Here is a 26,745-nt window from a genome sequence, read left to right as displayed (position 1 = left end):
AGCTACTGTTTGTTTCACTTGCTTTCCCAACTCTTTTGGAACATCTGGGACAAACCTTTTTTTTCTTCTAGGGATTTATTGTTCCACCCTACCCCGCATGCGTGAGCTCGAAATTACGGCAAGCGAAAGAGGTACTGAAAGGCGGGGGCTGGCACGCGTTTCTGACTGTTGGACAAAGTGCCGACAATAAAGGATGAGGCGAGTACATGCATGGAGCTACTATGGTTTCAATTCATTTTGAGAACCACTAGCAAGCCCAACAGCTGGATACAAGGGACACGAGAGTACTATATACGCGCAATGTATATTGTTTGAAATATTTCCGTGAAGTTGCCGCAGAATTCTGTCAATTTCTAGCCGTTGAGCAAGGTACGTGGAGTTCTGTCACACTTTAGCAGCGTGGCTAACAGCTAACGTTAGCTACTGTACCACTGTAAATTCAACGGACGACATTCGACTGATACCGACAAGTAGCTAATGTACTGAACGAGTTGAGGGGAAATGTCATGATAAGCAAGACAAACGTAGTAGGGTGTTAGTCTAGTTTATTTCGATACCATGACTTGAAAGTTGACACAAATGATCGTGCATATTATGTTGTGTAATTCCAGAAAGAAAAGATTGTTTACTCCCACGGAACATCTGCCTGCATACATTGATTGACATGCTAATACATTGTTGACATGCCGCATCGTTTTGCCAACAAAAACGCTACAGCTAGCTACCCATGCTAGTTGTAGTTTAAATACAGATACTTTTTTTCTAAATGTATTTCAATCGCGGGTTTGGAATATATTGATATGACAATTTTCCCTGACTGGTTCGAACTAGCTAGAAATTATAATTGGCTTAACGGTTAAGGGTAGTTACTAGTTAGCCAGCCAGCTAATGTTAGCATAACCGATACTAGCTGGCTCGTCATACGGTATTTCAAGCAAGTGCACGTAGGTGTAACGTTATCAGTATGTTCCATCTGGACATTTGATGAGTCTTGCTCCGCGAACACAATCTTATTTCGCTTTACATACGCTCCAACTAGTTGCTAAGCGTTCATTATAATTTAAACGGATGCAGTTCAATTCAACAGTCGCATACTGGCTTTACAGATGCTGGTCCTTGTCTCCACCGTTTGTATAGATTCATGGGATTGCAATCTAGGTTGCAACTAGCTACGATACTAAAATTATTTAATGCACTGTTAACTAGCTTCAGTTCATGTGTACCCCACGAACTGACAAGATTGCCCAAACAATTTGCCACACCCTCGTCTAGCTAAAAATGCCTAGTATAAGACGAGTAGTACAACTCGAAATGTTGCGAAACTGATAACAAGCAACCATCCCATCAATACAGCTATAGTACTGCACAAAGACATGGGTGCCTCCGCATGTGGCTCGGCTCAAGCTGCTGCTGGTCCAACCGGTTGGAACTGCTCTTGTATAATAATTAAATTATAAACCGCACCAAAGCTACTACTCAACTGAACTACAAGTAACTGCCAGAATAAAGGAAACAGTTGAGTTAAATGAGGGATACAAAGCAGGTGTGGTTCCTGAGTTAATTAAGGAATTAACACCGCATCATGCTTAGGGTCATGTGTATATCTATGAAGACACTTTATGTTGGTGTTTCCTTTATTTTGGCAGGTACTTGTACCTCACATAATTGAGTCAGAGCAAGGAGACTGTTTTTCAGTCAGTGTTCTCACCTGGTTAACTTTGCAGTTTGCTCCCCTGAGCGGTGTTTGTGAAAGCACATGATTCTGTTCTGCTCTTTGTCAGATTAGGTTACTGAGTGACAGACATGTCATCACTCATTAATCAAAACAAATGCCTTTTGTATACTGTCACCTACCATACATAATTGAACTCTAATAGCAGCTATCCTCCTTTGCTCTTCTTTTTTCTCTCCTTTTGTCTTGGTTCTTACCCCTTCCCTGTTCCCCCCCCATCAATCCATCATTAGTCACTCATTTTCATCCATAGAGGAAATCTAAGCTATCACTGAGGTGCATATAACCACAGAGAAAAAAACAAACCTATGTTTACTTGGGAGGGAATACGAGAGCAGAGGCAGATTTGACACTAGGCCTACATATTGATAGCCAGTATTATTAAGTTCAGTGTCAGGTCATTTGGGCACGTACGAACACACCGCACTAATCCAGTTTCTGAACAAGCAAAGAGATGCAATAATATTAATCGAAGTGGAAAGGGAACGCTAAATTTATTTTTTTATAAAACCTAAATTGAAAGCTGAAGGGGAAGTTAAAAAAAATAAAAATTCTTAGAGACACAGTTTACTCCTTAACCTAATTCATTTGTTTACCATTTTAAAGTGTAGGCTCTATGTTAAACCATTACACATTCATCAAATGGAAAAAAGGCACACATCTCATGACATTCATCCCACATGTGCCATTGAAACCAGTCCAATTCAATGGGGAAGTGCAGATTCAAGTCTAGTAGGTGTCTCACTTGGAAGTTAGCTTAGCATAGGTTAGCCTAGCTAATTTAGCCTAGCGTGGGTTAGCCCAGTATTGGTTAGTCGAGCTAGCGTAGTTGGTGACCCTTGACCTCTAACCCTTGACCCCCATTCCTCCAAGACCCAATAATGGCGTCGGTACGGTTCACGGTGACGCCCACCAAGGCCGAGGACCTTCCGGGACTGTCGGACACCTCGCCGGACATCAGTTCCCGGTCCAGCGGCCGCGGCCACGTACGTTTTGGCTCGCGGGAGAGTGTGAACCGCAGTGAACCGCTAAGCGAGGGGTCGGGAGGGCTCACCACAACTGGTGAAAACGAGACGCCTGACAGGACCAGCACAGAGCAAGGTGACATGTCACTTCGTGTGTGTGTGCGCGTGTGTGTGTGTGCAGCAAGTTGACAACTTTCGGTTAATAATGGGTTGTGTTCATTAGGCACCAAACATTAAAAAAACAGACTGAAACAGCGATGGACTGTCTGGGCTTGTCTAATAAGCAGCCCTCATTTTTGTTTTCCATTGCAAGAAGTGTCCCATTGCATGTCCTAATGAACATGACCCTGTTTTGGACTGTTAGCCTAATTGCTCAACTGTTTGTGGTGTCATCCTCTAGTGGCAGGGTACTCTCAATCATTCTTCTGGACAGAATCAGCTTCTATGTTACAATAATAGTCTCACTGTTAATAAGCAATTACTAGCTCCAGAAATAGTCTCAGCTAGGTTATCTCATTGGTGATGCTTTGGTTATTTATATCAAGAAAGGAGAAAAGAAACACAACAAATCAAACAGGAAATGAACTGGCACAGGCTGAACTAAAGAAGCAGACATGCACGCACACATTTGAAATGCTGGTGGTGAACACCTTTCTCACCTCAGTAGGTACCAGGTCGACAAGGCGGTCATGTCTTGCAATGTACATGTCTCTGTATGAACGGCAACCATTAACAACATGTGCAACAGACTCCATTACATTTAACTCTGGGTGTAAAACACAGAAGGGATCATGGTTTGCAGGGTACCAGAGTGTTAGGTTGTGTTTTGTGGGTAGAACTTAAAGTAAATGTGAGAATGTCCTCGTCACTGGCAGTATTCTGGTACATGGAATGGAAGACGTCAGCACAGTCCAGAGCAGCAAGTTTCCCCAGCAGCCTCAGGCCAGTCCAGAGGTGCAGTAGCTGCATCTGTCTAATACAGAGGAGTGTTGTCATGGGTGACAGAAGCCTCCACGACAACACAACTGCATCACAAGCAGTCACTGTCTCAGTCCGCGTCAGTGGAGGCTTCTGAGGGGAGGATGGCTCATAATAGTGGCTGGAACAGTGCAAATGGAATGGCATCAAACACATTGAAAGCATTAATTGAGCCCGTCCTCCTCAATTAAGGTGCCACCAACCTCCTGTGGTCTGTGTGTCAGTTTGTGTCCATCTGAGCACCAGTCCGGTTGTACAGCTCCTTGAGGTCTGACCAGACTCCAAAGCCTGCAGCACGAGAGTCCAGTTTTCCATTGGCCTTCCTAATGAAGCCCAGGAAGTTGTCCCTTAGTGTCATTGGCCAGTGGGACCTTCCTAGTCCAGGAGGAGGGAGGCTCTGGCTAACTGTCGGGTTGTCACTGTTGAGCATGTTCGACAGGTGAGTCAGTCTGGTAGCAGTGTAAATCCACTGGACATTCGGAACACCCAGACCGTTTAGCTCAGGAAGATAATGTCACATGTGGTGTGTGTGTTTAAGCATAGCCATTTTCTCAACACTTGACAAGTTTTGTTATTCATTTCCCTCAGAATGTTCTGTGGGAGAGGTACATTCTTAGGTTGGAGTCATTAAAACTCGTTTTTCAACCACTCCACACATTTCTTGTTAACAAACTTTAGTTTTGGTAAGTCGGTTAGGACATCTACTTTGTGCATGACACAAGTCATTAACGATTGTTTTCAGACAGATTATTTCACTTTATAATTCACTGTATCACAATTCCAGTGGGTCAGAAGTTTACATACACTAAGTTGACTGTGCCTTTAAACAGCTTGGAAAATTCCAGAAAATGATGTCATGGCTTTAGAAGCTTCTCCTAGGCTAATTGACATAATTTGAGTCAATTGGAGGTGTACCTGTGGATGTACTTCAAGGCCTACCTTCAAACTCAGTGCCTCTTTGCTTGACATCATGGGAAAATCAAAAGAAATCAGCCAAGACCTCAGAAAAAAATGTGTAGGCCTCCACAAGTCTGGTTCATCCTTGGGAGCAATTTCCAAACGCCTGAAGGTACCACGTTCATCTGTACAAACAACAGTACGCAAGTATAAACACCATGGGACCACGCAGCTGTCATACCGCTCAGGAAGGAGACGCGTTCTGTCTCCTAGAGATGAACGTACTTTGGTGCAAGAACAGAACAACCGCAAAGGACCTTGTGAAGATGCTGGAGGAAACAGGTACAAGAGTATCTATATCCACAGTAAAACAAGTCCTGTATCAACATAACCTGAAAGGCCGCTCAACAAGGAAGAAGCCACTGCTCCAAAACCGCCATAAAAAAGCCAGACTATGGTTTGCAACTGCACATGGAGACAAAGATCATACTTTTTGGAGAAATGTCCTCTGGTCTGATAAAATAGAACTGTTTGGCCATAATGACCATCGTTATGTTAGGAGGAAAAAGGGGGAGGCTTGCAAGCCAAAGAACACCATCCCAACCGTGAAGCACGGGGGTGGCAGCATGATGTTGTGGGGGTGCTTTGCTGCAGAAGGGACTAGTGCGCTTCACAAAATAGATGGCATCATGAGGGAGGAAAATTATGTGGATATATTGAAGCAACATCTCAAGACATCAGTCAGGAAGTTACAGCTTGGTCGCAAATGGGTCTTCCAAATGGACAATGACCCCAAGCATACTTCCAAAGTTGTGGCAAAATGGCTTAAGGACATCAAAGTCAAGGTATTGGAGTGGCCATCACAAAGCCCTGACCTCAATCCTATAGAAAATCTGTTGGCAGAACTGAAAAAGCATGTGTGAGCAAGGAGGCCTACAAACCTGACTCAGTTACACCAGCTCTGTCAGAAGGAATGGGCCAAAATTCACCCAAATTATTGTGGGAAGCTTGTGGAAGGCTACCCGAAATGTTTGACCGAAGTTAAACAGTTTAAAGGCAATGCTACCAAATACTAATTGAGTGTATGTGAACTTGTGACCCACTGGGAATGTGATGAAAGAAATACAAGCTGAAATAAATCATTCTCTCTACTATTATTCTGACATTTCACATTCTTAAAATAAAGTGGTGACCCTAACTGACCTAAGACAGTTTTTACTAGGATTAAATGCCAGGAATTGTGAAACTGGGTTTAAATGTATTTGGCAAAGGTGTATGTAAACTTCTGACTTCACCTGTACATTGGCAAACCGATGTTTAATCTTTGCAAAGGCCACCTCTTTTACAGCCGCTAGCTTCATGACCACAGTCAGATGGGAAATGTCACTCATATCAAGCCTGCGCATTTAGTGTCTTTCACTTCCAGACCATTTCTAAAAGTCATCTGTGCGAGAGAGCATGTTTTTGATAACATGCTCCTCTCTGGAGGAGATCTGAACATCATCACCATTCCCCTGTACTGCGTTCAGTGACCACACATGGGCTGGGGTACACTGGCATAGCCATTTCAGCCACTGGTTGATGGCTAGGATGAAGTTGACAGTAGTTGGTTCTATGCTAACCCTGAGTGGGATAGGTTCGTTTTAGCTGCTTCCCACAGGTAACTTGGAGAAAAGAGACTTTGTACTTATCAGATATAATGTCCACATAAGCCAGTGGTATTTCCTCAATGCATCTCTAAAGTCCAGAAACACAGTGTAAAACCTTGTGGATTCATGCTTGAAGCCATCAATTCCAAATGCTCATTCATGCCCTGTCTGCCTATATACACTACATGACCAAAAGTATGTGGACAAATGCTCGTCAAATGTCTCATTTGTCTCATTTCCAAGATCATGGACATTAATATGGAGTTGTGTGCTTGAATTGTATTTTTTATACACCTGTCAGTAATGGGTGTGGCTAAAGTAGCCAAATCCACTAATTTGAAGGGGTGTCCACATACTTTTGTGCATATATAGTGTATATGCCTGTTTGGGAGCGAGAATGCCTGTTGTTTGGGATAGAGAATGCCTGTATCTACGAGCCATGGTAGTGTGCAGGCGAGAAAGCATTTCATGAACACTTTATAGACCGAGGGTGACGCTTTGGTTATTTATATAAAGAAAAGAGAAACGAAACTCAACAAATCGATTTAGGAATTGACTTGCGCACGCTGATCTACCGACGCGCACACACACACACACACTGCTGAGACGATGCAGTGTACTGGCTGAGCAGCCCTAACAGACAAAAGCAGTGGAGAGAGTGAGGCAGCTGTGTTATTTCAAGGAAGGTCAAGCGCGTGCAGAGATGGTTATTTTTAGTCGGTCTTGCCCACAAAGCAGTAATAGAATTTGACAGAGTGGATTCATTCACATCACACATTAACTCATATCAGATTCTGCTCCATCAGACACGCGCACACGCACGTACACACCTCAGGTGAGCACTATCTGGAGGGAGGGAGAGAGACCCCCACACCTCAGGTGAGGACTATCTGGAGGGAGAGGGGAGGGAGAGAGACCCTTCCCAGGGTCACACGCATAAGGCTACCTTTGTGTATTGCTGGGGAGGTTGTGTTTCCTGTGGCGGTTGTGTTTCCTGTGGCGGTTGTGTTTCCTGTGACGGTTGTGTTTGCTGCGTAGGCTGTACAAAACATTAGGAAGACCTGCTCTTTCCATGACGGACTGACCTGGTGAAAGCCATGATCCCTTATTGATGTCACTTGTTAAATCCACCTCATTCACTGTAGATGAAGGGGGAGGAGACAGGTTAAGAAGGATTTCTAATCCTTGACTTTTGACACATGGATTGTGTATGTGTGCCATTCAAGGTGAATGGGCAAGCCAAAATATTTAAGTGCCTTTGAACAGGGTATGGTAGTAGGTGCCAGGCGCACCGGTTTGTGTCAAGAACTGCAACGCTGCTGGGTTTTTCATGCTCAATAGTTTCCCGTGTTTATCAAGAATGGTCCACCACCCAAAGGATATCCAGCCAACTTGACACAACTGTGGGAAACATTGGAGTCAACATGGGACAGCATTCCTGTGGAATGTTTTCAACACCTTGTGGAGCCCATGTTCTGAGGGCAAAAGGGGGTACAACTCAATATTAGGAAAGTTTTCCTAATGTCTTGTACACTCTGGATAAGAGCGTGTGCTAACTGACCAAAATGTATTTGTAAATTCAGCAAAAAAAGAAACGTCAAGTGCATTTATTTTCAGCAAACTTAACATGTGTAAATATTTGTATGAACATAAGATTCAACAACTGAGACATAAACTGAACAAGTTCCACAGACATGTGACTAACAGAAATGGAATAATGTGTCCCTGAACAAAAGGGGGGTCAAAAGTAACAGTCAGTATCTGGTGTGGCCACCAGCTGCATAAAGTACTGCAGTGCATCTCCTCCTCATGGACTGCACCAGATTTGCCAGTTCTTGCTGTGAGATGTTACCCCACTCTTCCACTAAGGCACCTGCAAGTTCCTGGACATTTCTGGGGAATATGGCCCTAGCCCTCACCCTCTGATCCAACAGGTCCCAGACGTGCTCAATGGGATTGAGATCCGGGCACTTCGCTGGCCATGGCAGAACACTGACATTCCGGTCTTACAGGAAATCTCGCACAGAACGAGCAGTATGGCTAGTGGCATTGTCATGCTGGAGGGTCATGTCAGGATGAGCCTGCAGGAAGGGTAGCACATGAGGGAGGAGGATGTCTTCCCTGTAACGCACAGCGTTGAGATCGCCTGCAATGACAACAAGCTCAGTCCGATGATGCTGTGACACACCGCGACGGACCCTCCACCTCCAAATCGATCCCGCTCCAGAGTACAGGCCTCAGTGTAACGCTCATTCCTTCGACGATAAATGCGATTCCGACCATCACCCCTGGTGAGACAAAACCGCGACTCGTCAGTGAAGAGTACTTTTTGCCAGTCCTGTCTGGTCCAGCAATGGTGGGTTTGTGCCCGCAGGCGACGTTGATGTCTGGTGAGGACCTACCTTACCAGAGGCCTACAAGCCCTCACTCCAGCCTCTCTCAGCCTATTGCGGACAGTCTGAACACTGATTGAAGGATTTTTTTTCTTGGTGTAACTCGGGCAGTTGTTGTTGCCATCCTGTACCTGTCCCGCAGGTGTGATGTTTGGATGTACCAATCCTGTGCAGGTGTTGTTACACGTGGGCTGCCACTGCGAGGACATTCAGCTGTCCGTACTGTCTCCCTTGGTGCTTTCTTAGGCGTCTCACAGTACGGACATTGCAATTTATTGCGCTGGGCCACATCTGCAGTCCTCATGCCTCCTTGCAGCATGCCTAAGGCATGTTCATGTAGATGAGCAGGGACCCTGAGCATCTTTCTTTTAGTGTTTTTCAGAGTCAGTAGAAAAGCATCTTTAGTGTCCTAAGTTTTCATAGCTGTGACCTTATTTGCCTACCGTCTGTAAGTTGTTAGTGTCTTAACGACCGTTCCACAGGTGCATGTTCATTAATTGTTTATGGTTCATTGAACAAGCATTGGAAACAGTGTTTGAACCCTTTACAATGAAGATCTGTGAAGTTATTTGGATTTTTATCTTTGAAAGACTGTGTCCTGAAAAAGGGACGTTTCTTTTTTTGCTGAGTTTAGATGTTTGTGTGTATGTGTAGCAATGCGTGAGACAAGGATGTCACAAGGATCGTCCCTGTGTGTGTGTGTGTGTGTTTTCAAGACGCAGTGTGTTTGTAGACATGTCTGTATTTAACTATGCATGTCTATGAGACTGTCACGTGTTTTTGTGTGTCCTCCCTGGTGGTAGAGGAGAGGGAACTGAGAGTGCTGATTCAGGGCCCTGCTGACAGAGGTATAACTTTTCTCTCCTTCTTCCTCGCTCTCCCTTCTGTCTTCCCTCTTTCTCTCCTTCTTCCTCTCTCTCTCCCTTCTGTCTCCCCTCTCTCTCTCTCAGTAGGAGATGGCAATGCCAAAATGTCCAATGTCTACATCAACAACAGTCATGGGGTGGACGATGATGACTTCTACGACCGAAACTTGGCTCTCTTTGAGGTTAGAGCATCAATCAATAAATAGTGTTTGATGCACTGTGTTTTCTGACTGTCTCATCATGACTTCATCTCTTCCTATTTTCTCTCTTTGCCCCCCCCCCCCCCCCTCCTGCAGGAGGAGATGGACACTAGGCCGAAGGTATCTTCCCTCCTCAACCGTCTGGCCAACTACACCAACCTGACCCAGGGGGCCAGGGAGCACGAGGAGGCAGAGAGCATAGGAGAGAAGAGAAAGGCCCACAAGGTACACGCCACTCTGACTCCTTAACTCCCGGAATGCCCTGGCATAGTACTTTGACCCCTGGCAGTAATATCTAAGCGCTGTGATTCCCATGATGCTTTTAGGTTGTACTTTTGACTCCCTTGTTACTGACGACTCCACCCTTACAGCACTGACTTACAGCACCATACAGAGAATAGATCCAGGGATGTAAAATGTCTGACCTAATATAATCACACCTAGCACGTCATGGATATGATCAGACGTTTTTATTATTTGGAAAATGCTTTGCTACGGTGTTTACTAATGAACAGGACCCTCATATCTAATGCCATTTGTGTCTCCCAGTCTCAGATGGGTACGTTCATGGGGTTGTACCTGCCCTGTCTGCAGAACATATTTTTGTTACGTTGTGCACTAATGATCACTATTCTCCTGTGTGTCTATTCCAGTCTCCCCAGATGGGTACGTTCATGGGGTTGTACCTGCCCTGTCTGCAGAACATATTTTTGTTACGTTGTGCACTAATGATCACTATTCTCCTGTGTGTCTATTCCAGTCTCCCCAGATGGGTACGTTCATGGGGGTGTACCTGCCATGCCTGCAGAACATCTTCGGGGTGATCTTGTTCCTGCGTCTCACCTGGGTGGTGGGAACTGCCGGTGTGTTGCAGGCTCTCTGCATCGTCTTCATATGCTGCTGCTGCGTGAGGATAACACACACGTGTGCACACACACACACACACACACAAACACACACACTGTTTATTTGAATCCACAAATCACATTACAGTCGAGAAGGATTCAAACATTTCCTAGGTCATGGATATATGGACACTTATGGATACAAGACGCACCTTCCTCTGACCTTTGCTGTATTAACGATGACAGTTACAACAGATGGGCTTAAGTTATGTTAGTAGATTGCCATGTTTTGGTACAGAGCTGCAGCACACATGTCTACTCCTGGCAAACAAAAACACACACACACACACGCAACACACACACAGTAGAGGCAACACACACGGACAGATGCAGACATACACACACATATACACACATTTTTACTTTTTGGTCATTTAGCAGACACTTATCCAGAAAGTGTTTAAGAGAACAGGAGATAATTGAAACAGGCCTGTTAAGAGCAGTGTTCTGTAGATGGTGATTAGTGAGTGTATCTTTATGTGTATAGATATATGCATGATACAGCTACTGCTCCTCTCTCATTCTGCAGACTTTACTGACTGCTATCTCAATGAGTGCCATCGCCACCAATGGAGTTGTACCAGGTATTCCCTCCATCCATTTATCCCTCTCTCCATCCCTCTCTCCATCCATGCCTCCATCCCTCTCTCCATACCTCTCGCCATACCTCTCTCCATCCATCCCTCTCGCCATACCTCATCCCTTCCTCCATCCATCTCTCCCTCTCTCCATCTCTCCATCTATCTCTCCATTCCTCTCGCCAAACCTCTCTCCATCCCTCCATACCTCTCTCCATCCCTCTCGCCATACCTCATCCCTCCCTCCATCCATCTCTCCCTCTCTCATCTCTCCCTCTCTCCATACCTTTTTCCATCCCTCTCTCCATCTCTCATCTCTCCATCCCTCCATCCCTCTCTCCATCCATCTGTCTTGTTGTTATCCAAGTGTATGTTTAATGTTTGTTATGGTGTAAAAATGCTGGTTACTTTCTCCAGAATTCCCAGGTTTTCAGGAATTTTGGAAAGGTGATCTGAATTTTGCAACTCTGTCTCAGTGAAGTCGGTATGTGTCAGAACTGGGTATTTAAAAATACTTGTAGCTTTTGGTTTAGTCTGCCTGAACTGCCAGGTGGGTGGAGTTTGGCAGTTTTCCAACTATTCTATCACTTCCACTGCGCCAGGCAGGATAAAGATAAAGTATTTGAAATGATTTCAAATGATATTTGAACCCAGGTCAGGTTTGTCTGTTTGTTCTAATGTCTGATCTGCCTCTCCCCTCTCTGACTGTACACATTGAGACATAGTGTCCTCACCCAGCAATACCATTCACCACTAGTAAAACCATAGACATAGAATGAGTAATTATACACACATAATAATGATAATAAAATCATTCTAATTCTGAGTGAAACAACACTCACGCCGGAAATATCCCAAATGTCAAAGTTGTCGTTGAACAATTCTAACATATTCTTGTGATATTTGAATATGAAGCAAATCAATTTCAGTTGATTTGAACTATTCCATCTGACAACATTGTAGTTAGAGCCCCTTACTGATTCTATGTCAAGACAAAACCCCTGCTTCTATCTGCAAAGTTACATTTCCTCCATTGATATCCTCCCTCATCTATGGGCCTGGTCAAAATTAGTGCACTACATCGGGAATATGGTGCCATTTGGGACCTATGCTTATTGGTACAATCTTAGTGTGTTGTCTCTCATTATCATAATACTGTACTATTCTACTTTCTGTCTCCTCTTTTTCACTTTCATAATGCCCATAATGATACTAACATCCATTCTTCTCTTTACTTCTCTCCCACCCCTCCTTCTCCTTCCCACCTTCTCCATCCTTCCCTCCCTCCCTCCCACCCCCTCCTTCTCCTCCTCCTTCTCCATCCTTTCTCCCTCCCACCCCTCCTTCTCCTTCCCACCTCCTCCTTCTCCACCCTTTCTCCCTCCCACCCCCTCCTTCTCCATCCTTTCTCCCTCCCACCCCCTCCTTCTCCATCCCTCTCCTCTCTCTCTCTCTTCCAAATCTCTCCTCCCCCACCCTCTCTCTCCCCCTCTTCTCTCCTCTCCAGCGGGTGGTTCCTACTTCATGATCAGTCGTTCTCTGGGGCCAGAGTTTGGGGGGGCGGTGGGGCTGTGCTTCTACCTGGGCACCACTTTCGCCGGGGCCATGTACATCCTGGGAGCCATCGAGATCCTGCTGGTGGGTGGGAGAGCCTTTGTCGCCCGCTCCTCTTCCTCACTGTCATCCTCATTATAACCGCCATCAAATTACTCTGACGTTCATTATCATGGTTATTGTCATGTTCATGTCATCTGTATAAGTGTTCACATGACAAACTCCAGCATCTACTCACCCTCACCAATCCAATATATCATTTGATTTTGCGTGTCTGTTATCTTACCCTCTCTCGCTCTCCTCCCACCCCCAGATGTACATTGCCCCGTGGGCGGCCATCTTTGTCTCCAGCGGTCCGGACGGTGAGGGAGCAGCCATGTTGAACAACATGAGGGTCTACGGCTCAATCTTCCTCCTCCTCATGGCGTTACTGGTCTTTGTCGGCGTCAAATATGTCAACAAGCTGGCGTCCGTCTTCCTGGCCTGTGTCATCATCTCCATCCTGTCCATCTACACCGGAGCGCTGGTCTCCGCCTTCAGTCCGCCCACTTTCCCGTGAGTTCCTCCGTTGTGATCTTAGAGCGGTTTGATTGACAGATTCATGGTGTAATCGGAGTTGATTATGGGTTGCATTTTAGTCACAAAGAAACAAGAAACTATTCTGATGTGTTTCCATTGGCATGCCTGATTTACACTTTCACTGCTGGTAAACACCAGTGAGAAACCTGAGAACGTTGTAACCACTCTCATTGAGACGTACCCGTATTGACCCATTCTCAAGACTTTCACACCACTCTTACTGCCAAACACTTAAACTTGACTGATGCCCTAATCGACCAATCTTTTCACTGTCGTCTCTGTGATTGACCAATCCCGTGCTCTAATCCTCTCCTCCTCCCTCCTCCTCAGGGTGTGTATGCTGGGTAACCGTACCCTGTCAGGACACATCCTCCATGATAGTCCCTGTGCCAAGACCACCCTGCCCAAAGAACCACCCAGACCTGTGGATGCCAACCTCACACTCGCTGGTAAAACCGTCAGTATTACCTTTCAATTTGGAAAAATGCCATAGTCAATTATAATGAGAAACATTTTTAATGTTAACCCTCATGTTCTCTCTCGGTCCATTCTGTTTGACATCTCACTATGGGACAATCCCACTTGCGGGTCATTTGCTGAAGCCTTAATCAATCACACCTAATTGGCCAATCAAGGCTTTGAAGGTGTTAGTTCTGCTTGCCATTCGACCACTGTTAGATTTTCTCATTCTCCACCTCTGTACTCGCTTGTTCATTATCGTCCCCAATATCAGCTAATCAACCAATTCTTCTAGGAAACGGCACGGTGCCCTCAACCTTTGATCCCTCCCTGCCCTCCTCTGAGGCGACCACGGCCCTGTGGCTGCAGTTCTGTGAAGGCCCAGACCTCAACGCTTCCTGTGACTACTACTTTAACCTCAGCAACATCTCTGAGATACCTGGCATACCAGGCCTGTCCAGTGGAGTTATCACAGGTACATTCTCTGTCTCTCACACTCTCTCTCTCGCTCTCTTTCTCTCTAATAATTAGTATTCTCTCCATAGAGAACATATGGAGTGTTTACCTCAGTAAAGGGGACGTCCTGGAGAAAGGGTCACTCCCCTCGCCCAGACCCGTCCACCCACCCACCAATCGGCTGCCATATGTCTTCGCTGACATCACCACCTCCTTCACGCTATTGGTGGGAATCTTCTTCCCCTCAGTCACAGGTATATTTCCTCCTCTTTTCGTCTCTCCTGATCCCAGTACCTCCCGATCCCCTTGGACCTCTTGATGTTGGTATATCTGAATGGGTAGAAGCAGTGCAGTGGTGGAGCTCCCACCATAGTGCTTACAGCTCTGCGGAAACAGAGGCGAGGGGTACTGATTTGGCACAGGCTGATCCAGCTGTAAAATTATTTTTCATAGATTCATACACCAACTCTGTTGTCTCTCTCACTCTTTCTTTCTCTCTCTCCCTCCTCACTATTCCTCCCCCCTCCAGGTATAATGGCTGGTTCTAACCGGTCTGGGGACCTGAAAGACGCTCAACGCTCCATCCCCATAGGAACCATCATGGCCATCCTCACTACCTCCCTTGTCTGTATCCTTCACTGTGGACAATAAAGCTTTCGGATTTTGAATTGAGAATATCTTCCATATTAACTCTGTGTGCGTCCGAATTGACACCCTAATCCCTACATAGTGCACTACATTTGACTAGGGCTCTTGTCAAAAGTAGTGCGGTGTGTAAGGTTTAGGGGGCAATTTCAGACACCCAAGGACAACAAAGCTTTTGTATTTTTAATTGAAAATGTCACATGTAAACTCTGTCATAGAATTAGAATCATTCTAGTTACATACACCTGCATGGTGCTTAGTGTGTGGTAATGGGTTGATATTGGGACAGAGTTGTGTTGTGGTTCAGGTGTGATGTGACTAGTGGGTTATTTACCTGAGTGGCCTGGCCAGACCTGAGCAGTGTGGTGCTGTTTGGAGCCTGCATCGAAGGAGTGGTGCTCAGAGACAAGTTAGTATATTGTTGTCTCTCTGTGTGTGTGTGTTTCAGGGTGGAGTTAATTTAAATTGAATCAATTTGGAAGTAAACTGAAATTGGTGTGTGTCTTGGCCTTCTTAGGACACATTCTGTGGTCACACTAACTGACCTGTCTTTCTGTTTGAAGACTCAGTGAAGTCACACTAACTGACCTGTCTATTGTTCTGAAGGTTTGGAGACTCAGTGAAGTCACACTAACTGACCTGTCTGTTGTTCTAAAGGTTTGGAGACTCTGTAAAGGGAAACCTGGTAGTGGGCACCTTGTCTTGGCCCTCCCCCTGGGTCATTGTGATTGGCTCCTTCTTTTCGACGTGCGGCGCTGGCCTCCAATCACTGACGGGCGCTCCCCGCCTCCTCCAGGCCATCGCCAAGGACAACATCATCCCTTTCCTCAGGGTGAGATAGATAAACAAGTGTTGTAGTATATATAGCTCTTCTTTCTCTCTCTCTCTGTATCTCTCTCGCTCTGATGTTCTGTTCTCTCTGTCCAGGTGTTTGGTCATGGCAAGGCTAATGGAGAGCCTACCTGGGCTCTGCTCCTGACAGCTCTGATAGCTGAGCTGGGAATCCTCATTGCTTCTCTGGACCTGGTTGCACCCATCCTCTCCATGTGAGTGTGTGTTTCTTGGAGAGACAGTGTGTGTGAGAGAGTGATTGTATGTCTGAGTGTATGGATGCTGATCCAGTGCAGCCTGAGTCCCACATCTCTCTCTCTCTGTAGGTTCTTCTTGATGTGCTATCTGTTTGTGAACCTGGCCTGTGCTCTGCAGACGCTGCTGAGAACTCCCAACTGGAGACCACGCTTCTCCTACTACCACTGGTACACACACACACACACACACACACAGTCTTGCACAGCTAACCTTGTGTGGACATACAATTCAGTCCCATTCAAAATCCTATTTTCCTTAACCTAGCCCTAGCTCTTAAGCCTAAACCTGACACTAATTCTAACCTTAACCCTAAACACCCTAGAAATAGCATTTCACCTTGTGGGGACCTCGTCAAATGTTTGTTTGTTTACTCTTCTTGTGGAGACTTCTGGTTCCCACAAGTATAGTTAAACACGTCCACACACATTCCATATACTCTATTTACATATCAGCTTTTTATTAATGGAGAAGGACTTTTCAAGTGTGATTGATTATTTTCTATTTCTCTCAAGTCCGATCAGGGCTTGACATTAACTTTTTTAGCCACTTTTTTTAGTCACAAATTATATGGTCTGTAACAAGCGTTTTTACATCAATGTTTGATGCAAGGAACCACTTTACAAAATAAAATGTGTTACTTTTTGCCATAGACAATCAGACAGAAATGTAGGCTACACTCTGTCCATTGGCTTCTCTGCATATTCAAGCCTGTCTCAAAATCCAACCCTGGCCTTTTAAGACTCCTGCCTTGGTAGCCTATAAAATATTACAACATTACAATTGATCCCATTCTGATCAGAGTCATTTTTGATATTGTGATTATTGTATGATATTATTGTTTTTTTACTTGTCCATTCTTCTTGTCCGACAATAAAAAATAAACTTGTCATAATGTTATTTTTACTTGTCCCGGACAAGAGGACAAGCATTAATGTTGAGCCCTGCGTGATGATTGATTATTTTATCTCGCTCTCTCTCTAGGACCTTGTCATTTTTGGGTATGATCATCTGCTTGGCGCTGATGTTCATATCGTCATGGTACTATGCTATTGTTGCTATAGTGATTGCTGGCATGATCTACAAATACATCGAGTACCACGGGTAGGTTTCCATGGGGACCTCCTGGAACAAACCAGTTGTGTGTGTTTCAGATTTTGTGGTGTGTGTGTGGGCTTGTGTGAATGGAGGTCACAGAAATCCAATTATATATTTTGTGGAGGTGTTACATTCACAATTCAAAAGGAAGATGAATATATTTAGATAACGTGTGGGTGTGTATGAATCTCTGAGTTGTCTTTATGTGTGTGTGTAGGAATCTCTGAGTTGTCTTTATGTGTGTGTGTAGGAATCTCTGAGTTGTCTTCGTATGTGCAGGAATCTCTGACATGTCTTCATGTGTGTGTGTAGGAATCTCTGAGTTGTCTTCGTATGTGCAGGAATCTCTGACATGTCTTCGTGTGTGTGTGTGTAGGAATCTCTGAGTTGTCTTCGTGTGTGTGTTCCAGGGCAGAGAAGGAGTGGGGCGATGGTATCCGGGGTCTGTCCCTCAGCGCTGCTCGCTACGCCCTCTTGAGGTTGGAAGAGGGACCACCACACACCAAGAACTGGAGGTATAGTAGACACAACCACACACACACACACACGGCCGTCTATACACACACCAAGAACTGGAGGTATAGTAGACACAACCACACACACACACGGCCGTCTATACACACACCAAGAACTGGAGGTATAGTAGACACAACCACACACACACACACACGGCCGTCTATACACACACCAAGAACTGGAGGTATAGTAGACACAACCACACACACACACGGCCATCTATACACACACCAAGAACTGGAGGTATAGTAGACACAACCACACACACACACACACACACACACACGGCCATCTATACACACACCAAGAACTGGAGGTATAGTAGACACAACCACACACACACACACACACACGGCCATCTATACACACACCAAGAACTGGAGGTATAGTAGACACAACCACACACACACACACACGGCCATCTATACACACACCAAGAACTGGAGGTATAGTAGACACAACCACACACACACACAGCCGTCTATACACACACCAAGAACTGGAGGTATAGTAGACACAACCACACACACACACACACACACACAGCCGTCTATACACACACCAAGAACTGGAGGTAAAGTATAGCAGTATACCGTTAACAGCGACTCATGCACAACCACCCATATATATACACCCAATCTCACACCTTTACAATCTCTCTCTCTTTCTCTCTCTCTCTCCCCTCCAGACCCCAGCTCTTAGTTCTATTGAAGTTAGATGAGGATGCATATGTCAAGTCTCCCCGCCTGCTAACCTTTGCATCTCAGCTGAAGGCAGGTAAAGGTCTGACCATCGTAGGGACCGTCATCACTGGAAACTACCTCCATAGCTACGGAGAGGCACTGGCTGCAGAACAGGTTGGTCTCTCTTTTCTCTCTGTCTAGCACTCGTGGTGCATTTCTCTAGAAATGTTTTTTTTTTTTATATACCTCTTCTGACTTCCGCCCCTCTTCTCCCCTCTTTCAGGCTTCTAATTTTGGCTTTCTCCTTCAGACTCACCTGATGGATCTGTAGGTGTATTGTGTTATAACAACTCTCTCTCCATTCCCTCTCACTATTTCCCCTCTCTCTCTCTCTCCCTCTTTATTCACCCCCCCCCTCCTGTAGACTCTGAAGCACCAGATGGACAAGGAGAAGGTGAAAGGGTTCTGTCAGTGTATTGTGGCTAACAAGGCCAGGGAGGGCATCAGTCACATGATCCAGTCCAGTGGGTTAGGAGGGATGAGGCACAACACTGTGGTTATGGGCTGGCCCCTGGCCTGGAGGCAGAGTGAGGATCCACAGTCCTGGAAGACCTTTATCAGTGAGTACAGGAGAGGTGAGGTGTGCATGTGCGCTTTCTCATCAGGCTTCAAGGCAAAAGCCACGAGGCGAAAGAGAGAGGGATGAAAGCAAGAGGGATTCATTGAATGGTACCATTACTGCCATCTGTTTGTCAAACATTGCAACTGGCCCTTTGAATTTGACTACCTGCCATCTAACTTTGAGATGTTGTGGTTTGAATAAACAGCGCCCCCTCTCTCTGTGTGCGTGTTTCCTCCAGACACGGTGCGTGTGACGACAGCGGCCCACCTGGCCCTACTTGTGCCCAAGAACATCTCTCTGTTCCCCGGCAACAGCGAGCCGTGCGCGGAGGGATACATTGACGTGTGGTGGATCGTCCACGACGGGGGCATGCTCATGCTACTGCCCTTCCTGCTGAGGCAACACAAGGTCAGAGAAATATTTTGTCATATAATTTAGTCATATCATCTTCTCGTAGAGAGAAAGGTTGTGTACACGTGTATGTAACTGCCGTTGTTGTCGTGTTTCCGTCCCCAGGTGTGGCGTAAGTGTGCGATGCGTATCTTCACGGTGGCTCAGATGGAGGATAACTCTATTCAGATGAAGAAGGACCTGGCTACGTTCCTCTACCACCTCCGCATAGAGGCTGATGTTGAAGTGGTGGAGATGGTGGGTTTCTGCATAGACCCAATAATAATTTGAGGCCCACGCACTTTACTCAAAAGTTAATGTAAAAATGGTGTAGCGTACTGATGATCAAGAAATATTTTTTGATTCCAATATTGATCGCTAGCTAATAGCTATCTGTTAGGCTTTGTTCATTTGACCCATGAGAAACTGTCGTCCTCTCCCCTCTCCTCTGTACCCCCCTATTCTCTACCCCCTCTGCTATCTCCATCTCCTCCTATCTCCTCCCTCCTCTCTATCTCCTCTCCTAGCATAACAGTGACATCTCAGCCTACACCTATGAGAGGACTCTTATGATGGAGCAGAGGTCTCAGATGCTCAGACAGATGAGGCTGTCCAAGTCTGACCGAGAGAAAGAGGTGCGGAGGCCGCAACAAGTGTGTTTGTTTCATAGTTCTGTTTCCGTGCGAGAATGAGAGAGAAAAAGAGTGTGTGCGTGCGTGTGTTCATCTTCACCTCATCTGTCTATTGTTGTTTTCCTTAGCGAGTTCGCTGGAGTATAGATGAAGTAAGTTTGCTGTCTGCTCAGTAGTAATTGACTCCCAACTGTCTCGTAGACTACGTAGTCCACTTTAGAAGTAACGCCTTACCCTATCCTGCAGCCTACATATTGCTAATGTCGCTAGACGTAAGCTGTCCTGTGTTGGAGAGTGTGTATCAGGGTCGTATTCATTAGGCACCAAACGGGAGAAAATGGACTGAAACAGGGAGGGGATGACCTGAACTTGTCTAATAAGAAACACCCGTTTTTGTTTTCCGTTCCAAAATGTTTTGCTACGGTGTGCCCTAATGAATATGACCATATAATAGGGCTGGGCGATATGGCCAAAAAATCGTATCTAAAATTTGTTCAAACTTATGGCTGATTCACAATATTTATCTCAATATTTTTTTCGGTTTCTCTAAATAGCCTTTGTTTCACAATTAAAGGTCAATACACAGAATTTCAGACAGTCAGGAATAATCTAATGAATTTTGGGTTTATAAAATTATACCTAGGCTAAATAAAAGCCTTCCACAACCATAAGACCCATTCATAATTTAATTATTTTATCAAAATAGTTTAACCTGCTTTTTTGCAATAATTACTGATGTGGCTTTTAAATCTGTATATGAAAATGCCAATTTTCTTACAAATTCAACCATGCACAATGCACTTCCACTAATGGTATCAAGCATTCTAGAAAATGAACACCGGTCTCATCTCTCAAGCACAAAACCATTGCTAGTGAGTAACCAGCTGATCTTTATATTTAAAGTCTAGTCAACTTGGATCTATTTGCTTGCTAACAAGGTAGAACAGTCTAACTGTTATGAATACACCCTCCAGTCTGTCTCTAACTGTTATGAATACACCCTCCAGTCTGTCTCTAACTGTTATGAATACACCCTCCAGTCTGTCTCTAACTGTTATGAATACACCCTCCAGTCTGTCTCTAACTGTTATGAATACACCCTCCAGTCTGTCTAACTGTTATGAATACACCCTCCTGTCTGTCTCTAACTGTTATGAATACACCCTCCAGTCTGTCTCTAACTGTTATGAATACACCCTCCAGTCTGTCTAACTGTTTGGACAACATGGCCTGGTCACTTTGTTTAGATATTTCAGTCAAGTAGCCTACCTGGATAAGATGCTTATTTTTCAGAATGAGGACAAGTTGCCAATTCCTTATATAATTTTTTTTTTTTTTTATGGTCATAATTCTAAAACACAGACTAGACAGCTAGCACATAACAGTCTGTGGACATTTCTAAAACACAGACTAGACAGCTAGCGGTATGTGGTTAAAATCCTGCTAGCGGTATGGGGTTAAAATCCTGCTAGCGGTATGGGGTTAAAATCCTGCTAGCGGTATGTGGTTAAAATCCTGCTAGCGGTATGGGGTTAAAATCCTGCTAGCGGTATGGGGTTAAAATCCTGCTAGCGGTATGGGGTTAAAATCCTGCTAGCGGTATGGGGTTAAAATCCTGCTAGCGGTATGGGGTTAAAATCCTGCTAGCGGTATGGGGTTAAAATCCTGCTAGCGGTATGGGGTTAAAATCCTGCTAGCGGTATGGGGTTAAAATCCTGCTAGCGGTATGGGGTTAAAATCCTGCTAGCGGTATGGGGTTAAAATCCTGCTAGCGGTATGGGGTTAAAATCCTGCTAGCGGTATGGGGTTAAAATCCTGCTAGCGGTATGGGGTTAAAATCCTGCTAGCGGTATGGGGTTAAAATCCTGCTAGCGGTATGGGGTTAAAATCCTGCTAGCGGTATGTGGTTAAAATCCTGCTAGCGGTATGTGGTTAAAATCCTGCTAGCGGTATGGGGTTAAAATCCTGCTAGCGGTATGGGGTTAAAATCCTGCTAGCGGTATGGGGTTAAAATCCTGCTAGCGGTATGGGGTTAAAATCCTGCTAGCGGTATGGGGTTAAAATCCTGCTAGCGGTATGGGGTTAAAATCCTGCTAGCGGTATGGGGTTAAAATCCTGCTAGCGGTATGGGGTTAAAATCCTGCTAGCGGTATGGGGTTAAAATCCTGCTAGCGGTATGGGGTTAAAATCCTGCTAGCGGTATGGGGTTAAAATCCTGCTAGCGGTATGGGGTTAAAATCCTGCTAGCGGTATGGGGTTAAAATCCTGCTAGCGGTATGGGGTTAAAATCCTGCTAGCGGTATGGGGTTAAAATCCTGCTAGCGGTATGGGGTTAAAATCCTGCTAGCGGTATGGGGTTAAAATCCTGCTAGCGGTATGGGGTTAAAATCCTGCTAGCGGTATGGGGTTAAAATCCTGCTAGCGGTATGTGGTTAAAATCCTGCTAGCGGTATGGGGTTAAAATCCTGCTAGCGGTATGGGGTTAAAATCCTGCTAGCGGTATGGGGTTAAAATCCTGCTAGCGGTATGGGGTTAAAATCCTGCTAGCGGTATGGGGTTAAAATCCTGCTAGCGGTATGGGGTTAAAATCCTGCTAGCGGTATGGGGTTAAAATCCTGCTAGCGGTATGGGGTTAAAATCCTGCTAGCGGTATGGGGTTAAAATCCTGCTAGCGGTATGTGGTGCCTGACCATTCATGTTCCAAAAAAAATTCAAATCAATTGGATATATTGCCCAGCCCTACCCTGTACTCAGTGACTGAGTGTCTTTTGTAGGTGTATTTCTCTGAGGGAGGGGGAGAGAGGTAGGATTTCTAAACGTGTGTTACACATTCTCTCCCCCAGGCCCAGTTGGTAAAGGATCGTAACTCCATGCTTCGGCTAACCAGCATTGGTTCTGACGACGATGAAGACACCGACGGGGGTGGAGGCCCCACAGGAAATGCCGAAAAGGGAGGAGGAGCAGCCGGAGGAAGGGAAAGGGATGGAGGGATGTCAGCCTCGGAGAACAGACGAGTCCACATGACCTGGACTAAGGAGAAGGCCCTGCAGTACAGAGCTACACACTCCGGCTGTAGTACGCCAGAGGGCTTCAGAGATATGCTCAGTATCAGGCCGTAAGTCACACACACGCACACACACATGCATGGACACACGCGCACACACACACGCACGGACACACACACAACACACACGCACGGACACACACACGCACGGACACACACGCACGCATGGACACACACACTTGAATGGAGACACACACAAACGGATGAATGTTGATGATTGTTGTTATTAATGATGTCTCTCTCCCAGGGACCACTCCAACGTGCGGCGGATGCACACGGCCGTCAAGCTCAACGAGGTCATCGTCAACAAATCCCATGATGCTCGGCTGGTCCTGCTCAACATGCCGGGACCGCCACGGAACCCAGCCGGAGACGAAAACTGTATCCTTCACTTCCTACTTCCTGTTTACTGTGCTTCTCTTCCTGTGTACCAGGGTTGGACTCAATTCCATTTCAATCGATTTATTTTTCATCTCCTTAATTGAGTGAATTGAAAATGAACCAATAGCTGTGTGTTCTGTCATAGCTATAGTAGACGTAGTTGTAGTAGTTACAGTATGATGCTTTTTATTGTTATTGAGAAAACATTTCCAAACAGTGGACCAGTCCTTAACCGATGGTCAGATATGGAATTTCTGGAAGTTCTAACTGAGGGATTGGAACGCGTCCTATTGGTCAGGGGTGGAGGAAGTGAAGTCATCACCATCTACTCCTGATTTGCTCACACAAACCAGCTATGTCAGAGCAGCCAATCACGTGGAAGAGAATGCTAAGGGAGGTGGGGCTAAGGAGCCCTGGGGGTGTGGCCCCTCTGTCAGACAGCGCAAAGATGGACTGTCATTGGCTGCAGCTTGGATAAACCCCTCCCATCTCTCCGCTGTCAGTCATTATTCCTAGGCTTCCCCATTCCACTAAAGACAAGCTACAAAAAGCCAACACGATTCATCAAGTGAACATTGAGCGAGAGTTCTCATAATGTGTGTCTAAGTGTATGAGAGATTTTCATCTCAACATATAATACAAAAAGGACCAGCCCACGTGACCAGACCAGGAAAACTCCTGGTTATAGCTGATAACTAGGGCCCTGAGTTTTCCTCCTGATCAGGTCACATGGTCAGGAAAAACTCCTGGCCCCCCACATAATGCACAATAATATACAGCAGTGGGATCAGGAACCAGTGTTTATGTCCCAAATGGCACCATGTTCCCCATAGTGCACTACTTTTGCACTAAATAGGGAATAGGGTGCGATTTTGGACTTACAGTGTGTAGTATGAGCGTGTGTGGACCAATGGATGATAGTCATAATCTAGTAGACAGACAGACCATATAGAATCTAGAACACCCTGAAACAGTGAGTGTTCCACTGAGTGACTCAGGGGTTAGTTATAGTAAACGACAACAGGCGCTCGTTTTCCAAAATTCCAAAATCCACTTGTCTAACATGCTAGAGTGAAGCCGTGCATTCTACGTAGTATGGATTATTGGAACGCAGACCTGATGATGAGTGGATTGTGTGGTACGAGTGTGAGAAAATGTGTACGTTGTATGTATGTACATTTTGTAGGCTAGAGCTAGACAGAGAATGGACTTGATGGACTTGGGTTCATATACTATTTGAAATAATTTTAAATACTTGAGCTATGCTTGATGGAACCAACAGAATAGTGCCAAAACATGCAAACCCAACGTTTGGTATTGGTGTCTCCAACCAGGCAAACTAAAGCAGACAGACGCTCAAGAAGAAACATTTTAAATAGTACCCAGGTTTTGTGATAAGTTATAATAGCCTGCTGGTCTCTGATCTGTATTTGGGTCATTATCATTAAACCAGTTTTAAAATGTCTGTACCAAATTGAGTTACAAAACCATGATGCATCTTCAAAAATCAACTATCATTCTGAAGAATAAGATGTCTAGTTTTGGGGAAAGTGTTTTATTTGAAATAAATGTTACATTTTCATCCCAAATTCTCATTACCGAAATGCGTCTGGATTAAATTCTCTGGTCTATTAAAAAAATAATCTTTACAAAAATTTAACCTATTTGAATAAAACACCAAATATGTTGCTGTAGTTTGTCCATAAATCATAGAAATGGTATACTAGTTGGAGTTTACATTAAAGTATAATATTTATTAAGTACAAACAGTGTCTGTGGACGTTTCATTACTTATTCAAGTTCCTGTAAAACATTTTTAATAAAGTTTTATTCACCCATGATGCATAATCTAGAGGAGTAGTCCTTATATGAGCACAAGTTAATTTATTAGCTTGTATGCCTTCAGAATAAGGTTCTTATTCTCAAACCCCCCCTTTACCCCACTTGGCCTTCTCATTACTGAAATGGCTGAAGAGCTCAAATAGGGGGGAAAAGTAAGATTTTGTATTTTATAATAATTGTATAATTCTATTTTCAGTGTTATGTTTAACTCGGGCCTTTTCATTAGGGAAGACATTTATAAATAAAAAATAAAATAAAAAATAATAATAATATATATATATATATATATATATGTATATATAATAATCTAAATATTGATTTGTTTATGACTTTTTTTTTTACTTTTAAAACTGTTACGGTAATGAGAATTTTGTGAAACTGTTGGTAAAATGCATAATATCTGATCAAAAAACAATTATGAAATAGATAAGTACATATCCTAATCTCATTGATTTCAAGAGGATATTTTGTGAAAAATTACAACATTTTGGCGGACAGTTTTGTGAAAATGACCCATTTGCTATAGCCAACTCCTCTAACTATACAGCCATAGGAGTTAGTTAAAGCATAGACAGATCTGGGACCAGGCTGTCCTTGAGTAGAGAGCGGTGTGAGTAAGACATTTGTAGTTCAGGACTTGGACTGCATAAAGGTACATGTGTTGACAGCAAAGGCTCCTAGTTTAGGTGAAAATTATGATGATGATGTCTATTCCCTAGATGTGTTTTCTCAAGGCGGGTCCCCAAATCAAGGCCTACCAAGTCAAAATCAAGGCCTACCAAGTCAATATCAAGGGGGTGATTCACTTTAAACACAACAGTAGTCAATTGAAACCAATTGAAACCAAATTATTTTAGGCCTGCCCTGCCTGGTAGGTGAAACACTTGAGTGAGAGAGGTGTGGAAGGTTTTAAGTATGTAAGGAATGGATTGAAGTATTGTGAATGAGTAACAGTGTTGTAGGTAGCCATATTAGGTGGTGGGGGGGGGTTATTGTTGCACACTGGACCACCGTTGTAAAGAGACCATTACCCTGCATGCTGTTTTAAACATTGTTTTTACATTGCACTGTCAGTGAAAGGGAGGGATTGGAAGTTTGCGTGCGCGCTTGTGTGTGTGAGAATGATTATGTATGCTGTATGTGGGTGAGCTGTATGCTTACACCAAATAAGGAAAAAGGTGATTTAAAAAAATAAAATATCTTACGAGTTATCCTCCCCCTCGCTACCTACCTATTAGTACATGCCTGTGCTGTTCCGTCAGCTTCTGCTGTGCTAACTGCCCGTTTATTTCCCAAATGGCTACTTCCTTCGTAGTGCACTATGTTGGGAATTAGGGTGCCATTTGGGACACCAGCTGGCGGTATTTTATTCCACAATGCTTGTCTTCGATCTTCTCAATGTATTGACTTTATTGTACAGGGATGGATTCTTTGTGTTCAATTGTTTTTCCTCCACCATTTGTTTTTGTTTGTACATAAAAACTTAGAGAAATCCCACGTTTTTTTTTTTTTAAATTACATGAATATAAAACAATAAAAAAATGTTGCTTGAGAAAATGGGAATAAAACCAATTT

General features: G+C 44.6%; 1 protein-coding gene across 1 annotated transcript; it reads left to right on the top strand.

The window, feature by feature from the left end:
• Positions 1 to 187: 187 nt before the first annotated feature.
• Positions 188 to 26,740, top strand: LOC120030388 (solute carrier family 12 member 6-like). The gene is made up of 27 exons (XM_038975777.1): positions 188 to 369; positions 1,966 to 2,008; positions 2,606 to 2,833; positions 9,568 to 9,662; positions 9,777 to 9,905; positions 10,441 to 10,587; positions 11,115 to 11,169; positions 12,671 to 12,801; positions 13,031 to 13,272; positions 13,627 to 13,745; positions 14,051 to 14,230; positions 14,301 to 14,465; positions 14,741 to 14,839; positions 15,208 to 15,265; positions 15,514 to 15,688; positions 15,784 to 15,902; positions 16,014 to 16,112; positions 16,927 to 17,046; positions 17,451 to 17,555; positions 18,245 to 18,413; positions 18,664 to 18,874; positions 19,100 to 19,269; positions 19,378 to 19,509; positions 19,779 to 19,886; positions 22,727 to 22,998; positions 23,195 to 23,328; positions 23,572 to 26,740. Exons 3-27 carry the CDS (start codon positions 2,614 to 2,616, stop codon positions 23,661 to 23,663), a joined length of 3,546 nt encoding a protein of 1,181 aa, XP_038831705.1. The 5' UTR covers positions 188 to 369; positions 1,966 to 2,008; positions 2,606 to 2,613; the 3' UTR covers positions 23,664 to 26,740.
• Positions 26,741 to 26,745: the final 5 nt, after the last annotated feature.

This window comes from Salvelinus namaycush, chromosome 36 (genome assembly GCF_016432855.1).
Source record: "Salvelinus namaycush isolate Seneca chromosome 36, SaNama_1.0, whole genome shotgun sequence".
Taxonomy (NCBI): Eukaryota; Metazoa; Chordata; class Actinopteri; order Salmoniformes; family Salmonidae; genus Salvelinus; species Salvelinus namaycush.
The sequence above is the reverse complement of the archived record's forward strand: the minus strand, read 5'-3'. Positions and strand labels throughout refer to the sequence as shown.